This window comes from Panicum virgatum, chromosome 2N (genome assembly GCF_016808335.1).
Source record: "Panicum virgatum strain AP13 chromosome 2N, P.virgatum_v5, whole genome shotgun sequence".
Classification (NCBI taxonomy): Eukaryota; Viridiplantae; Streptophyta; class Magnoliopsida; order Poales; family Poaceae; genus Panicum; species Panicum virgatum.
The window spans coordinates 51,607,774-51,625,509 of NC_053146.1; the positions used below are offsets into that span (position 1 = coordinate 51,607,774).

General features: G+C 58.0%; 1 protein-coding gene and 1 pseudogene across 1 annotated transcript; both read left to right on the top strand.

Moving 5' to 3' along the window:
* The first annotated feature begins 7,077 nt into the window (after nucleotides 1-7,077).
* Nucleotides 7,078-16,850, top strand: LOC120662735 (annotated as a pseudogene).
* On the top strand, nucleotides 16,627-17,736 carry LOC120658903. Its single transcript, XM_039937031.1, has one exon. It carries the CDS (start codon nucleotides 16,852-16,854, stop codon nucleotides 17,527-17,529), a length of 678 nt encoding a protein of 225 aa, XP_039792965.1. The 5' UTR covers nucleotides 16,627-16,851; the 3' UTR covers nucleotides 17,530-17,736.

A 17,736-nucleotide genomic window follows, 5' to 3' on the forward strand; every position in this document is an offset into this window, starting at 1 on the left:
CGCGCCGGCGATGATCCAGGGTGTCCAGTGTCCCTTTCGGCAGCTGCAACACCGACATTGCATAGATCAACTGGCCGTCCAGCATGGTGTTCACCAGCACCGCCCTGCCCATGGGGTTCAGCAAGGTCGCCTGCCACCCCCAAGATACTTGTCTGATTTACTGATCAGGGGAGCGAACGCCGTCAAACACAGCTTGGTGTCCGACAGAGGAAGTCCAAGATAGGTCTGAGGGAAACTCCCAATCTGGCTGCTGAGGATCCCTTGCAGGGCGCCCACCGTCGTCGCCGTGGTATGCATAGGAACCATGGTGCTTTTGTCGTACTTGATTTTGAGCCCGGTAGCGGTGGAGAACTGGTCAAGAACAGTTTTAAGATTTTCCACATCTTGCCGCTCCGCCCGGACAAGAATCAGTGTGTCGTCTGCATACTGCAGAACGGGGCACCGCAAGTCCGGCGTTGCCGGGTGACGGATGCCGGCCTGCAGCTTGATCATCTGCTGGAGAACGTCGGCCACCAGGAGGAACAGGTAAGGGGACAGGGGGTCCCTTTGGCGGAGCCCCCGTTTGCAGCCAAACCACGGACCCGGAGACCCATTGACACGAACAGCGAGCTTCGTGGTGGCGAGGATGTTGGCGATCCACTGGCACCATTGCTGCGAGAAGCCACGCACTAGCATGACCGCCGCCAGGCAGCCCCAATCCACAGAATCGAAGGCCTTAGCAAAATCCAGTTTCAATACCAGGGTCGGCAGCTTCTGCTGGTTGCAGCACTGGATCAGTTCCATGGCGTAGATGAAGTTCTCGGAGATGGAGCGGCCGCGGATGAAGCCAGTCTGATCCACATCAATCAGTTTGGGGATCTCCTGCTGAAGCCGCGTCGTGACCATTTTGGACGCAATCTTCAGAGAGTAGTTCTGCAAGCAGATCGGCTGGTAGTCGCCGGGGCGGCGGGCCGCGCCGTGCTTCGGCAGCATGACGATGTAGGAACGGTTCAGCCGCTCCAGGGCCGCCGTGCCCTGGTGGAATTCCGCCGCGAAGTTTATCACGGCGCCCGCAACCACCGGCCACATCGCGGTGTAGAAACCGGGCCCGAAACCATCCGGGCCAGGCGAGCTGTTGCGGTTCATGGCCCGGACCGCCGCCTTCGCTTCCGCCTCCATGAAGGGGTTGATCAGGCGTTCCAGGCTCACCGGCGTCGCCCCCGCGTACAACGCCTCCACGTCGAGGGCGTCCGTGGGCACCAAGCAGCCCAGCAGAGCGCGCAGGTGCGCGGTGAGCGCTCTGGTCTTGGCATCGTGAGACGAGAGGACGACGCCGTCGATCTCCAGAGCCCTGATCTGGTTACGACGCAGGCGCTGGCTGGCGTGCGCATGGAAGAAGCCGGTGTTCGCGTCCCCTTCTCGGATCGCACGGTGTTTACCGCGCTGTTTCCAGTACGCCGCCTGTTCACGCAGGGAGATCCCCAGGTGATCCCTGCATGCCTGCCGCAGCATGGTCTCACCTGCAGATAGGACACGAGCCTCCTCGAGCACGTCAAACAGATAAATCACAAACTTGCAATTGAGGTGGAGGGATGGTGGTGCACGCTTACTCCGCGCCCAAGCCTTCGACGCGCCACGGACCGCTTTGAGCGACCCAACCAGCGCCGCAGCGGCATCGCGGCCATTCACCGCCTGCCAGGCAGGGAGAATGGTGGGAAGGAAATCATGGTGTTTGAGCCACCCGTTCTCGAAACGGAAGACATTTGGTTCGGGGATAAAGGTGGAAAGGGACAGGAGAATTGGGGTGTGATCCAAGGTGGGTTTTGGGAGGGAGGTGAGCGATGAGTTGGGGAAGGCGGCGGCCATGGTGGTGTTGAGGAGAACTTTGTCCAACCGAGCCAGAGTGAGGGTGGATTGGTGATTCAACCAAGTAAAGAGTCGATCAAGCAGAGGCAAATCAATCAGACCCAGGAAGTGGATGGAGTCGTTGAAAGCGTCAGCGAGGTGTTGGTGAACATTGCCATTGCTGTTCTTATCTGCTCCCCGGGTAAGGTTGAAATCACCCGCCAACGCCCAGCAGGCAGGGGCGTGGCTGGCAACTTCAGCCAGATCCTCCAAAAACCCAAGCGAATCCCGGTGGTCGGCCGGGGCATACACGTTAGTGAGAGCAAACTCCAAGTCAGAGGCCGTAGAGGTGAAGAAAATAGTAAGCGTGCGCTGCCGTTTGATGAACGAGGTCATGCAGAGCGTTCTAGGGTTCCACGCAGTCAGCAAGCCACCACGGGCTCCATTTGCGTCAACACAAGAGAAATCGGAAAGTTGGGGGGGAAGGAAAGAGCGAGCTTTTGCAGGGTCAGTGCGGCTCAGCTTCGTTTCCTGGATACAAGCAACATCAAGAAGCGCCGAGACAAGGGTGTCCCGGATGGTGTTGCACTTATCAGAATCTCCAAGACCTCGAACATTCCAAGAGACGAACAAGAGGGGAACCGTGTTAGCATTCATTGAAACGTGGGAGTCACCTGGTTACAGACCGGAGCGACGACCACCCAATCGTTGCTCGCAACTCCCCCGGGGGGCCAACAACGCATGACAAAGGCAACATCCAGGCACACACTAGACCGACGCAGCTGGTGTGAAGCACCAACAACACTACGCGACGCAACGGAAAAGAAGCTAAAACAAGAACGGAGGCAGGCAACACACGGCTGTCGGCAAGGGACACGGTACGCACTACTGCTAACAGAAGGAGGCAAAGCAGTCAGTGCGCGGCCACCATGGTGCTCAGACATTGCGCCGGCCGAGCACCTGATCCAAAGCACGAGTGGTGGCATCTCCGATCACCATCGCCCGATCCAGCGCCCGGGCAGTGGCAGCGCCGAGGCCAATTGCGTCAGAGAGCTTGGCAAGGTCCTCGCTCCCGATGGGCTTCTTTGTCTTCTGCAGGAGCTACTTCTTCGTGACATGGAGCTGGACAGGTTTGGAGCAGAGTGACAGGCTGTTCTTCAGTGCCTTCAACTGAGTCGCTTTATCCGCGGCACAGACAAATTTGCCACTGTCTCTGGCGGCGATCCTCTCGCTGTTCCTCATCCCGGCACCGCCGATCGCAATGCAACGGCACACGCGCTGCATGGGAGGGGGGGCGGCGGCGAGACGCGCGACACAGGCAGCGGCGACGAGACTCGCGGCGCCAGAGGCGGCGGCGAGGCGGTGTGCGGAAGCGCGTCGGTGGGATGCCAAGTCAGGAGGACCGGCGTGACAGAGCAAGTGAGGAGCCCCGGCGTCGGGTCCGACAGGTGAACGAGAATCGGGAGCGCCAGCATGCGTAGCAGCGGATAGGCGTTGAGGAAGCCGTGGCACAGGATCGCGGCACCCAGGAACGCGCCAGGGTGCGGCTGCTGCTGCGGCTATTGCTGCTGGTGAGGAGGAGCGGGCGGCGCTGGGCCGAAAACCGGCGGGGCCCGCCAAGGAGGTGTGGCGGAGCCGGGCCGAAAGCGTGCGGCGGCGGCGGCGGTGGGGGCCCAAAGAACGGGATCTAGTAGCCCGCCGCGTCGAACTGCTCGGCAAGCGGCCAGAAGCACGTTGGATCCATGCGCAGGATGATGCCGTGCCCGCTGCGAGTGTGGACGCCGACGCGGTTGGGGACGTGGGGGTGGCAGAGTGCGATGACGAGTCGCAGGAACGAGCGGTCTTCCCCCGGGATGCACTGGGGATCAACCTCCATCACATCCCCCATGCAGGCGAAGATCTTGCGAACTTTCGGTTCGGTCCAGTGCTCCTCGGGGAAGTTCCACACGACGACGTGCGCGAGCCAAGCCAACTCGCGGACGAAGTGATCGTTGGTATCCTCCACTCGCTGCAGCTTGATAATGTCCCCACGGTGGTGCACCGGCTGCACCGCCATGGCTGCCTCCGTCTCAGACTCGGAGTCGAACTCCATGAGGGCGACCCCACGGGGAGAGGGCGGAGCCGAAAGCAGAGAGCGTGCTCAACACTGAGGAACGCGGAGCGGATGCAAGGAGCAGGGATCGCCGCCGCAGTCGCCGGCTCGAGCTCCACGAAGGCGAAACGAGCGGCGCAGTCCCAGTCGCCCTCGTCAACCCAGATCTGCAGATAGTCGGGGCCGTCCGCCGCCAAATCGTCGCTCTCCACCGACATCTCCTCCTCACTGTCCTCCAGGGTTGGCGGCGTCGCGGGCTCCTCCTCACCCACAGGGTGCAGGTGAGGTGGCGTAGGCGGGAGCCCACGAGACGGCACAGGGAAAGGCGGGGACCGTGCGCCGCGGCCATGCACGTTGGCGCGAACCGCAGCGGGCGGGGAAGCCGCACCAACCACGCGGATGTCCCGTGCATGGGGAATGGCGCGGCGTGGACGCGCATCGGCGACGGGCTCCTGGAACAGGTCGCCGAGGAAGAAAGGACCTTCGTCGTCCGAGGCCGCCACAGCCGCCGTGACCTGGGTTCCAACCACAGGCCGGGCGCTCGACGAGGGGATCATGTTGGGCGGATCGAAGGCGGAGGTGAAAGGCGGTAGGTTGAGAGGAGTGGGCGGGGGCGTTGGTGTGGCGGATGGGGGCGGGGAGGAGCGGGGAGAGAAAGGCACGGCGTTGACGTCGGCGCGCGAGGCAGGGAGTGGAACGGTGGGGCGGCAGCGTGGGTGGTAGGGGGTTTGCTCGCGAGGAAGCACCATGGTGCAGGCGTAGCTCCGGTGACCAGCACCGCGGCAGGTGCGGCAACAGATGGGCTCACGACAGTCTCTGACCTGGTGATCGCGGGAGAGGCACCGAAAGCAGGCGTCTGGGTGTGGGGGGATGGGCGGCAGGCGGCGACGGGTGGGTGGAGCCGTCTGTGAAAGAGTTAGGGCAGCTTGCAGATAGGAGCGTGGCGCGGTGGTCGAAGCGTAGGTGGAGGGTGATGGGACCGGGCAGGGAGGGGGTGCCGCGTTGTCGCTCAGGGCGGCCTGCTGCGGAGTAGGGAGCAGGCCGGGCGCGCAGGGCGCAGTGAATGCCGGATCCGGGATGATTTTTTTGCCGGGGCGCCCCTGACAAGTCAGCGTGAGAACTCCTGTAGACGCGCCTCGGGACAAGCCCCTTGCCTGCGCGGCGCCTCGGGCGGCGTTGCAGGCGGGGGGTGGTTCGGCGCAGTGAGTGGGGGGCCGTTGGGGTGCAGTAAAAGCTTCTTCTTCGTCGAGAGCCGCCGCCATTGCCAAAGCTTGAGCTTCGGAACTGTGCAGGGTGAACTAGAGGTGATCGAACGCAAGGCGGCCGCGAACAACAGCGAAGTTAGCGACATTACGGTTAGCAACCCTAACGCGGAACACCGACCGACCGACCTGACGCGCACGTAGGAGGCTTGGAGGAGCCGTAAGCAGATAGGACAACATCGACGAGATGTAGAAGGAGTTGAAACGGGTGGCGTGGAAAGGTGGTGTGATCCAGAAGGAGGGGGGGACGAGGCACCTGGAACAGCCGTGACATGGAAGTCACGGAGGAGGATGTCTTGGAAAGCTTCCCCCGGCCTGACAGGGGGCACGAACTTCGCCGAGTGCGCCGAAGCACTTGGGGTCGCAAGCGGCGGTCCCCGGCGCGTCGCCGGCGAGGGTTGGAGGGCGGCGTGGGGGCTGGCTGGGGAGGTGGCGGCGCCGGCGCAAGGTGCGCCAGAGCCGGGAGGCTCCGTCTCGCGAGAGGCGAGAGGAGGCATTCGGTCCCTTGGTGAGCCCAGGATTCGGAGATAGATTGATATCGATGGTATTAATAAGAGACACCAAACGTGGCTGGATCATAATTCATCGTCCACCTCCAATTTCCGCCGCCGGCTCCTCAGATTCGTTCGTGAATTGATCGATCGCCCCCCATGGCATCCGCTGCCTTCCCTGCGAGCTCCGAGCGCCACCACGTTGTCCCAAGCTTCGTCCTCCTGGACAACCGAAGCTACATCACTGGCCGCCCCAACGCCACCACCGCCACGGCGCCACGTCCAAGACCAGCACCGGCCTGCCCATCGAGGTGACCTTCTGCGCCGTCCCCCCACCAAACCTCTCCTACTTGATCGTCCGCTGCCCTGGTCTGGATGTGGATCCCACGGATCTGTTCCTGGCGCCCAAGATCATCGGCGCGGATGCCGATGTCGTCCTCCTCCGCGTCGCCCGCGATTCCCTCGCCACTACATTCCCGGCTCATAGCGACTACTTCGTCTACAAGTTGAATCAAGAAGCGAGGCTGGATCTGCTCCCGAACCCGTACCCCGATCGTTTCAGCGACGAGGAGTTCGCCGTACTGAGCTGCGGCAGCAGCTACGCCGTGGCTACCGTCCGGATCAAGTCGCATCACGAACTTGCTTTCACGCTGCACCTGTACCGCCCTGGACCCGACGGCGAGCCGGGGAGCTGGACCTCCAAGCCGGTGTCCGTGGAGGAGCGCCTGAGGGACAAGGTGTGCCCGATCCCTCGCACCGCGCGGAGGATCCTGTACCACACGCCGGCGAAGGCGATCACCCTCGGTGGCGCTAGAGGCACGGTTGGCTGGGTCGATCTCTGGCGAGGCATACTCCTCTGCGACCTGCTGGAGGACCTGCTGGAGGACAGCCCCTGCCGGCCAGGGGCAACTGGGAGAAGTTCCTCAATGGCCCTCCAGGCTACTACCGCGACTAGGGATGAAAGTGGTAATCTGAACTGTTAGAACAAATTTAATATTTTAAAATAGATATGTATAAAATTAGATGGTGATCATTTCTTATATTATCAAGCACATTATTACAAATAAGAATAAAATTTTGCATAAATTATTTTATGCATTATTTGCTCCCTACAACAACAAAAATTGAAAAAAATACCGAATTTGTTTCCGAATCCATACCGAATTTTATATCTATCATTTGAGAAAATATAGGATGAATTTGAGGTTTACCTTTTATGAATCTTTACAAGCTCAATGCTCAAAACAAGAATACAAATTTGTATACAAGATTCTATATCCTATTTATTCGCAATCAAAGAAAAACGACCAAAAAACTGATTACCGAATAATTATCGTTTCCGACCGTTTTCAACCCTAACCGCGACAATGCTGTCAACCAGAGCAAAGACACTATCAAGTACGTCGAGATGGAGATCACCGAGCCAGCTTGGGTGCCCAGGGCCGAGTCTGCATCTGATTTTGACTCCTACGATGAATGGCTGCGCCGTGAGGAGCGCCCCTTGTCATACGCCTTGGCGCCTGGTAGCTGGAAGGCCACCACGTGGAGCATGTCCATCCCGATCACCTCGTGGGAGAACTGGCAGCGGCAGTGCGTGATCCGTTCGGAGGACACCCATCTCCCTGCTGACAACACGGTGCATTACAAGCTGCTGCACAAGCTCATGAGCAGCGGCGACGGCGAGGAGGAGGCTTTTGCTGAGGCAGCCTTGTCCCTGGGATGCCTTCGCATGGCCTACCCCACGGTGAGCATGGAGGATGACGACGATGTGGTTTACTTGCTGTCCACAGGCACCAGCAGTGGATCGGTGGACATGGGAGTTGCTGTTGACGTGAGGACGGGGACCCTGCAAGGAGTGGTGTCGTGGGGGTTTCTAGGGCACCCACAGCCGGGTGGCGGAATGCACCCGCCTATTCCCAGTGAGGGAGGAACTCGGGGAAGTACTAGGCGATTGGGCTGATCTGGTACTGAGGTGAGCATGCAAGAACACACGATTTAGAGTGGTTCGGGCCGCCGGAGCGTAATACCCTACGTCCACTGGGAGAAGTATTGCTCTTGGTTGTGTATGAACCTATCCTCCGCCGGGCCTTTGCTTTCACCCAGCCTGAGGTCTTCTAGCGGCGCCCCCTCCTTTTATAGGCCAAGGGGGAGCGGATACATTGGTCGTTGGGGTCCCGACAAGTGGGCCCAACGTGCTGTGCAGCATACTGCGCAGAGTACTTAAATGACTACAGTGGTTACGAATCTTTCCTCCGATACGCGTCCTGCTGCTCCTCTGACTCAGGGGGTCTTCTCTTGTCCCGTCAGCTAGGTGCCCGTTGAAGTAGCGTAGCTTGCGGCGTGACCTGCTGAGGCTATTATGTAGGGGTCATAATGGGCGAAGCCGAGCCGTCGTATCCATCTGTTATGGCAGACTTGCAGGCGCGTCGTGGGCGGCGCCAGCGGCTCCACTACCTTGGTAATACGCGATCAATAGTGTCCTCTTGGTCAATGTAACGCCTCGGCTTCTGCTATATCAATGTGGACGCCCACCTACCGCAATGAATGCAATAGTAGGTGGACCTCAATATGGAGACCAAGGGCCTCATACACGTGTCTGGGCCTGTAGGCACGTGGCGCCCCCGGACCACCCCGAGGCGGGGTGCCGAAACCTTCCCTTGGAGAGGGGTCCGGTTGCTATACAGGGGGGTCCGGGACCCTATGAGGGGTCCGGGACTTTCGCGGGGGTCCGGACACCTCGGGAGGCCCGGAGCCCCGGCTGTTCGGACTGAGCGCCTGCCTCTACGTGGCGTTCCAGGACCCTTCCCAGTCATGAGTCAGGTCCGGAATTGTTGCCGGGAGAACAGGACTCCGGACCACAGGGGTCCGGCTGTTTGGATGTAGTCAAGGATAACTACAAGACTCTTGCCTAGACATAGCAAGAGGGGGTACCCCAGTCCTGGGGTACCGACAGTGGCCCCGGGCCCACCTCGGGAGAGGTACGAACCCGCGGGTGGGGCCACTATCGTGATGTGTTTCTGCGCAACTTGATTGCGTTGGTGTGCTCATGGAGAGAGCGGGCGTCCCGGACCCCTGAGGCCGGTACACCAGTTGCCAGGTTTGGGTTTTAGAGTGCTCTCCACAGGGCGACGAAGGTGTAGGCTTAGGGTACGGAACCAAGCTAAGCGGCTACGCAGGCTTCGGATCGCACAGGGAGCAAGCACTACCTCCCGGACCCGGCTTTTGGCGACCGTGGCGAGCGGTCTCCGCCGGAGCGGGCCACCGGAGTGGACTTGAGTCGACCGTGGCGAGCGGTCTCCGCCGGAGCGGGCCACCGGAGTGGACTTGGAGCGACCGTGGCGAGCGGTCTCCACCGGAGCGGGCCACCGGAGTGGACTTGGAGCGACCGTGGCGAGCGGTCTCCGCCGGAGCGGGCCACCGGAGTGGACTTGGAGCGACCGTGGCGAGCGGTCTCCGCCGGAGCGGGCCACCGGAGTGGACTTGGATTGTTGCTGACGATCTGATGAAGCATGTTACCGGACCTCATAGTAAGGTGCAAAGAAACCAAGCCTTATACTAGAAGAGAGCCCGGGACCTCTAAAGACAGCTGACTCGGATACTAGAGTACTTGTAACAGGGTAGCGAAGTACGTAACTTAGGGTACATTACCAGGCTAAGCTACGCCGAGCTTCTCTACCCCAGGATACGAGTACCACTTCTCCTGAGCAGGTCCTTAGGGGTCCGGACTGCCTTCCAGCTAGAAGGGGTGTCCTCACCTGACCACAAGCCAGCAACTTAACTTGGATTGTTAGCAACAAAGGTAAAGACTCTGTTTGGGAGGAAGAAAACGGTTAACCAAAAATCAGCCAACCAAAACGAGTGAATGTAATCAGGGTGGAGTCGAGACAAGACCGAGGAAGAGAATCTCCTTTATCATTGTGGTTGTCACGGTATACATCAGAGGTCGGGATTACGAGGTTGGACCTCCACTGCTCCGGACCGCTTTTTGGCTGTTTGTGTGATAGGGCCAGAGGTCGGGTTTACAAGGTCTGGCCTTGACCGCTCTGGACACACACGTAGGCGCCACGCTATTACAAAGGAGAAACTCTCTTAGTCCTTTCTTAGGAGTAACCTACGGCTGCATGCTATACAGCGTATTCTTCTTCGGAGGCGAAGGCGCCCTGGATGTTCCTGAACCGCATCATCCAGCATCACCTCGGGAGCTCGGGGGACCCCTCCTTGCCTAAGAGCTGTCACATGCCTAGATGGCATGAGACAAATTCTTTGGCTTTGAATGGGAGAGGCCCCCAGCCGTCGTCGTCGTCTGCCGATGGAAGCCAGACGCCCTTGCGCAGCAGAAGGACCGGTGCAGAAGTGCGGTCGTTCGCCGGCTCGTCCTTGGTGCTGTCTGTAACAGCACCAAGAACCTCAGGCGGTGCCGGACTCGACGACACGGTCAACTTCCTCCGGGATGGCCGTCGGTTCCAGGCTCCATGTTGAGAGAAAGCCTTGAGCCGACTCCATGCCACCGCAGAGGAAGCGTGGCCGTTGCTTGAGAGAAAACCTTGAGCCGACGTAGGGGCGGCAGCGCCCAGCGGCGCCTCCGCTGTGCGCTGCCACGCCGGCTCCGAGGTGTCGCAGTGGCAACGCACAGCAGGCGCCGCTGCTGTGCGCCGCCGCACCGTGGGCGTTGCCGCGCTGGTGCCATGGCATGTGGCGTGGGTGTCGCTTCGCCTTCCTTCATCTTCTCGTTCGCCGTTGTAGAGGATGAACTCAGCCCAGAAGTCTGAAGATCTAGCCAACGCCTGTCGTCCCCACGGACGGGGCCAAATGTCGTGGGGGTTTCTAGGGCACCCACAGCCGGGTGGCGGAACGCACCCGCCTATTCCCAGTGAGGGAGGAACTCGGGGAAGTACTAGGCGATTGGGCTGATCTGGTACTGAGGTGAGCATGCAAGAACACACGATTTAGAGTGGTTCGGGCCGCCGGAGCGTAATACCCTACGTCCACTGGGAGAAGTATTGCTCTTGGTTGTGTATGAACCTATCCTCCGCCGGGCCTTTGCTTTCACCCAGCCTGAGGTCTTCTAGCGGCGCCCCCTCCTTTTATAGGCCAAGGGGGAGCGGATACATTGGTCGTTGGGGTCCCGACAAGTGGGCCCAACGTGCTGTGCAGCATACTGCGCAGAGTACTTAAATGACTACAGTGGTTACGAATCTTTCCTCCGATACGCGTACTGCTGCTCCTCTGACTCAGGGGGTCTTCTCTTGTCCCGTCAGCTAGGTGCCCGTTGGAGTAGCGTAGCTTGCGGCGTGACCTGCTGAGGCTATTATGTAGGGGTCATAATGGGCGAAGCCGAGCCGTCGTATCCATCTGTTATGGCAGACTTGCAGGCGCGTCGTGGGCGGCGCCAGCGGCTCCACTACCTTGGTAATACGCGATCAATAGTGTCCCTTGGTCAATGTAACGCCTCGGCTTCTGCTATATCAATGTGGACGCCCACCTACCGCAATGAATGCAATAGTAGGTGGACCTCAATATGGAGACCAAGGGCCTCATACACGTGTCTGGGCCTGTAGGCACGTGGCGCCCCCGGACCACCCCGAGGCAGGGTGCCGAAACCTTCCCTTGGAGAGGGGTCCGGTTGCTATACAGGGGGGTCCGGGACCCTATGAGGGGTCCGGGACTTCCGCGGGGGTCCGGACACCTCGGGAGGCCCGGAGCCCCGGCTGTTCGGACTGAGCGCCTGCCTCTACGTGGCGTTCCAGGACCCTTCCCAGTCATGAGTCAGGTCCGGAATTGTTGCCGGGAGAACAGGACTCCGGACCACAGGGGTCCGGCTGTTTGGATGTAGTCAAGGATAACTACAAGACTCTTGCCTAGACATAGCAAGAGGGAGTACCCCAGTCCTGGGGTACCGACAAGTGGCGAAGCTTGATACCAATAAGCACTTTGGTTTTTGCGCAGAAGCCTTGGTAGTGGGATCTCCAAATATCTCGAAACTATAGGTATTCCCACTGTGCTTTGATGGTGAGATTATGCTAAGTTATTTATGTTCTGTGATTCGAAAACACAACTGGACCCTGCAGTCCATGGTCGGCCGGGAAAGAAGAGCGAGTTTTGATTGCATTTAGGTTGTTATTACTTTTTCTTTATAACTGCTAGTGCATTACATTGTTTGCATTGTCCATATACTATGGTATCATCAGTAAATACGTCATTGATATTTTCTATTTCTTCTAGTTGTGATAGAATATATTTTTGCTAACATGCATTTAACTATAAATAAGTAATAATCAAAGGCATATGGCCTATGTCAATTCCCAAAAACAAGTAAAAAGGTCTTAAGCGAGTAATATGGTCTTTGACTGGAGCCAACTTGAATGCATAGTTACTTTTTAATGATATATCAACAAGAAGCAGGCAGAGGTAATTAAGCTACAGGTGTAGCATGTATGACACTGTGTCCACCTTTACTGCAGCCTCTGGTTAGATCGAGTATTATCACTCGCTGAAGGAGTTGGACTGTTGGCAAAGTTTTGCAACCAGAAAACCTATCTAGGTCGTGGTGGTGCACTTTGGAAGGATGCTCAAGAGGGAGAGTTGGTAATAAATTAATAAAGTAAAGACAAGACCGTGATATTATTGTGCTACGTGGTTGTGCAATGATTAATGAACTATGTATCTTTGCGCACCCAAAATTCCGTTATGTTGCTTATATATTTTTTTTGAAATGTAACCGGCAGGAGAGCTGCCTGTTGTATTAAAAAGGAAGGGCCAAAGCCAGAGTACAAAACTGGAACAAGCAACAAAACTTTACACTATAAATAGAGAGGCCGCATTCGAGCTCGCTAGAGGAAAACTCAAGCTCCACTTATTAGACACGCCAGGTGTTTCGCCCCGGCCAAAATCCAAGATGAAGCCTCTCCCTTAATCTTCTTTGCCACTGTAAACGAAGGCGCTTCTGTACTATCAAAGATACGTGCATTACGCTCATTCCAAATCTCCCAGCAAACTAGAATGACAAGAGATTTTAAACCCTTGCGCGAAACTCCACTTATTGCAGCCATCTCCGACCACCACTCATGGACCGAGTTTGTGCATGTCCAGTTTGCCAGGTGCAGAGATGGCTCCCCAATCCAAGAGGATAAGGCAGTCCAAATGCGTCTGTTGAACCTGCAGTCGACAAAAAGGTGATTTCCTGTCTCCGAACAGCTACGGCAAAAAGAATAGGTTGGGTTATGTGGCTAGCCCCTTGCGCTCAATCTATCTGCCGTCTAAATTCTATCTTGTACCGCTAGCCAGCTAAAAATTTGCATTTTGGGGGTGCCCAGGCCGACCAGATGATCTGGTTGAAGTTGGTGCTCATTGACCCAAGGAACTGTGCGTGGTAGGTGGAGCTTGTTGAAAACTGGCGACTCGTTGAATTTCCAGCAAATTTCATCTTGGATGTGCGGTGTGAGGTTCACTTGTTGGACTATTTTCCAGAGTTGCACAAATTCTATGATGAGCTGCACAGAGAAGGATGGATGTAACAGGTCCAAATCCTTTATCCAAGTGTTTGTAGCGAGTGCTTCATGTAGCGTTATGTTTTTTTCTTGGATATAGTGTATACTGCAGATCCCTTGGACGTATGCCCTGCATCCAAGCACTATTCCAAAAGGCTATTTTCTTCCCATTCCCAATTTTGATGGTGGTTGCTGCCGCAAACAGATGCTTATCTGTTTCGTTGCAAGGAGGCTCATTGCCGACCCAAGGTTTGCCCTCTGGATTCCAGTCACGCCAAAGCCAACGAAGACTGAGAGCTCTCACAAATTTGCCGAGGTGTAGGATACCTAGACCTCCATTCTTCTTCGATCGTGCAGCCCTTGTCCAATTTACCTTGCACTTGGCCCCTATAATTCTCTCTGTGCCGGCCCAAAGAAACTGTTTGCGCCTTGCATCAATATCCTGCAAGGTTGCCTTTGGTGCACGTAAAGCCGTCAGGAAGTAAACGACCTGTGAAGTGAGGACCGATTTGACCAGAGTTAACCTTCCAGCGTAGTTCAAATTTCTGCCATTCCAACTGTTAAGCTTTGCCACCGTCTCGTCAACAAGAGGCTGGAAATCAACCCTCCGGTTGCTTATATTGGAACAAACGTGTTACGCTGGTGTTATCTATAACAATCGAGTTCTGCATCTCCAGCATGCATGCCTCGTTATGTACACAATGACAGGTGCTACTCTTCATTTGATAGTTTTGGCCGGCGTTGGTCCTCAAACGTCCGATTTGAATCCAACAGACCTCTTTTTGATTTTTCTAATTACACAGTTTTTTACTATAAATTTACTGAAACAATGGTTGACTATTGTAGCACATCTCATATATATATATATGATTAAAGTGAAAGCTAAAAAGAAGTTTCCAATAAAAAAAATAATAAGATAAGATATGATGTACATTAGTAGCATCATGACATGCACAGTCGTATTTGTTTTTCACTTTCAGAGGAGCAACGACTTCCATAGAATCGTTGGCTATAAAGCCCTTGCAGCCTGAAGGCAGCTCATACCAAATAGTAAACAACTAGGTGCAAACGAGGACACACACAAACACACTTCCCTTAGTAGCTAATTCATGAGTCATTATTACAATTTTTTTCGTTTGGCAAAAACTAACAGGAACCAAATTGAAACTTGCAGATATCGAATTCTTCAGTTCGAAAATTAGGCCACAAGTGGAGGAAAGTCTGAACGACTTATTCATTCTGCAGTGCGTTCTTCAGCATCGTGGAGTCCACCTCACCCCATGCGAAGCAGCAGGGATACCGGCGATACATGCCAGAACTTAACATCTTGCCGTTAGGTTCGGTAGGCCTCCGCGCTTCTTCGGTCAAACCGTTCGTGCGATCTGCGATTGTGATGTTGGAATTTTCACGCCGAATAATCTTCTTCGGTCAAACCGTTCGTGCGATCTGCGATTGTGATGTTGGAATTTTCACGCCGAATAATCTCCCAGCACAGCTTCTAAAAAAGAAGAAGAAAAAAAGGAGAACTCCCTGTTTCCCACCGAGCGTTCGTGCCGTGCCGAGAGCCCCGCCCCCGGGTTTCGCAATCCCCTGACGCGAGCCGTGACGATACGTAGCCGCCGCGCGCCTTGGCACCACAGACCACTCGCTGTCACCTGCGACTGCGATGCCAAGACCAAGACCACCACTGCAAGGTGCAGACGACCACCCTTCCCTTTTCGGAATGAGATCCTCTGCAGTCGACGGGTACTGACTTTCCTCTGCAGTCGCCGGATACTGCAGTCGCCGGATACTGACTTTCCTCTGCAGTCGCTGAGATCCACCGTCCAACAGCAATCCAACGGCTCGCTCCGAGATGGCTCGCGCGCTGCTCCCTGCAAAAGGCTCGCTCACTTTTTTTTGACAGAGCTCGCTCGCGGCTCCTGGGTGAAGACGGCTCGATTCCCCCTTCCCATGTCCTCTTCTCCTTACGGCTCGCCGCGGCCGCGACGGCGGAGGAGGCAGCGGCGGGCGCGCGGCTCCATCGGCAGCGAGCGAGCTCCCGCGGGCGAGCAGGGCTCGGGCAACAGCTGGAGCGAGGGAGGGCGGAGCGGCGCGCAGCCGGTCGGGGTTGAAGGCGAGGTCGGGCAGCGGCTCCATCGGCGGTGGGGCGAGCTCCCGCGGGTGAGCAGGGCGGCCGGCGAGCTCCCTCGGGAGGCTGAGCTAACACAAGAGCTGGGTCACTCGCTGCCGGCCGGCGTGCGCATTGCCAGCCAGCTACCGCGGGGTTCTGCGAGCGGATCGTCCGGCAGCCGTGTACGCGTTGCGCGCGCATGGCGCAGCTGCCGCCCAGGAGGGGGGCCACCACGGGGCCGCGGCGTGGGCGGACGACTTCGCCGAGTTCGCGGTGTCGCGGCAGGGCGCGCACCGCAGGTGGCTCAGCGACTCGGTGGCCTTCGTCGAGGTGGCGCCCGCGGACGGCGCGGCCGGCGAGTTCGACCGCCTCGACGATGACCAGCTCATGTCCATGTTCCCGACGAGGCCGGCGGCGGGTCGTCGTCCGCGCCGGGTCCGAGAATGGCAGCAGCAGCGACAGCGACGGCGACAAGCGCGGCGGCGGTGCCCCCACGGGCGGCGCCACCAATGACTGCGATGACGAGCGGAACAAGGCCGCGGATGCGCAGGCGCCGGCGACGGGGCAGGCCACCGCCTCCACGGAGCTGATCCGGGACCCCAAGAGGGTGAAGAGGGGAGCCCGATTGAGCCCATGCCCGCAGCGCGGCGGACAGGCGGATGACGACCACCTGGGGCCAGAGTAGGTGGAGGAGCCGCTTCCCTACGAGCTCCTGTACCGGCTGGTACCCGCCGCGCTCGAGTTGCCCGGTACCGTGCTCCTCTCCCTTTGTCTTCAGATTAGTAGTACACGGCAGTCTGAAGGCCCCATTTCTAAGCTTGATCCCATTCTACATCAAGAGGGTGAAGAGGTGAGCCCGATCAAGCCCATGCCCGCAGACGCGTCTTGTGCAAGTGCAAGCAACCACAGCTAGCTTGGTGTGTAGCCTGAAATGCTTGTCCAATCGGGAGTCCTCCGCCGTCGCTGCCGTGGCGAGCAGTAAGCAAGAGAAGAGAACAGGGGAAGGGGGAATCGAGCCGTCGTCAGCCGCGAGCGAGCTGAGCCAGCCTCTTGCAGGGAGCAGCGCGCGAGCCATCTGGGAGCGAGGCGTTGGATTGCTGCTGGACGGTGGATCAAGACAACTGCAGAGTAAAGTCAGCATCCGCCGACTGCAGAGGATCTGTTCCCCCTTTTCAGCGTCAGGGACGCTGCTGCTTCCGTTCACCTGCCACTTCGTCCCAGGCAGACGACACAGATTAGCAGAGGGCAAAGCAGATCGCACCACAAAATCACTCGGGAAGGTTCATGGTTTCTGCACACTTTGACCTCTCCAGTTCTGCAGTGCTCCCTGGCCTCGCTCGTTTGACATGGACAGGTCACACACAGGTGACGAATTCGCCCGCGTCATCCTCATCCATCGAGCACGTTGTGCCTTTCACCAACCTGCGCCCCGCTCCCCAAGCATCTCTCCTCCGAGTATAAAAGAAGCAGCAGCAACTGAACCTACCTCTAACCATATCGAATTGGATAGTTGGATGTCGGATCATCCTCGCCGCAACACAGAGCCAGTGACAGAGATCACGAGTGAAGAAGACCAAGACCAATGGGTTCCTGCGTCTCCCGCTCCACGGCGGTGACGTCGGAGGCGGCGGCGGAGTCCGTGCGCGCGCTGACGGCCATGGTCGTGGGCCTGGACGGCTCCCTGGCGCAGTTCGCGGCGCCTGTCACGGCGCACCAGGCCCTGGCCGCTGCCGGCGCTGCCGGCGCAGCGCCGTCGTCGCCGGGCACTAGCTTCCTCTGCTGCTCGGACGAGCTGGACTTCGACGCGCCCGTCCGCGCGGTGGGCGCGCGCGACGCGCTGCAGCCCGGGCAGCTCTACTTCGCGCTGCCGGTCGCCATGCTCGGGCGGCCGCTGCCCGCCCAGGACATGGCCGCGCTCGCCGCCAGGGCCGCCGCGGCTCTAGGGACGGCGACCGTCGCCGTCGCCACCGCAGGCGTGCCGTCGCGGGGCAGGAGTAAGGTCGGCGCGGCCAGCAACAAGCGGCAGAGATGGCAGACTGCGGGGCGGCGAGTCGCGCCGCTCGTCGACGTCGTCGTGAGCGCGCGCGCGGACGGCGGGTGGAGGAGCGACCACGTGCGCGGCGGATCATACGGCGACGCGGCCAAGGCGGTGGAGTGCGGCGACCGAACCGTGGGGAAGGCGAGGTGGGGAGTCGGCCACAGAGGTGTCGCTCGCCGTGTGCCGAGATTGAGCGCGATCGGGGAAGCAGCTAGCGAGTGATCCATTGATCAGCATTCAGAAATACGGAGAACTAGTTTGATCATGGTTAGCCAGTCAATTTAGTTGAGATGCCCCCCTTCCAGATATAGGTGTACAGTAGCGTGTGCAGTACAGCTCAGATTCTTTGTTAGTACTATGTTCGTTTGGATCTCTCATGAGTGAAATCGGTGATTGATCAATGAAATTAGGATTGATTCTTTTCCCGTA

What these genes read in the sequence shown, in the direction of transcription:
- LOC120658903 (XM_039937031.1), top strand. Translation starts at nt 16,852, where the DNA reads ATGGGTTCCTGCGTCTCCCGCTCCACGGCGGTGACGTCGGAGGCGGCG.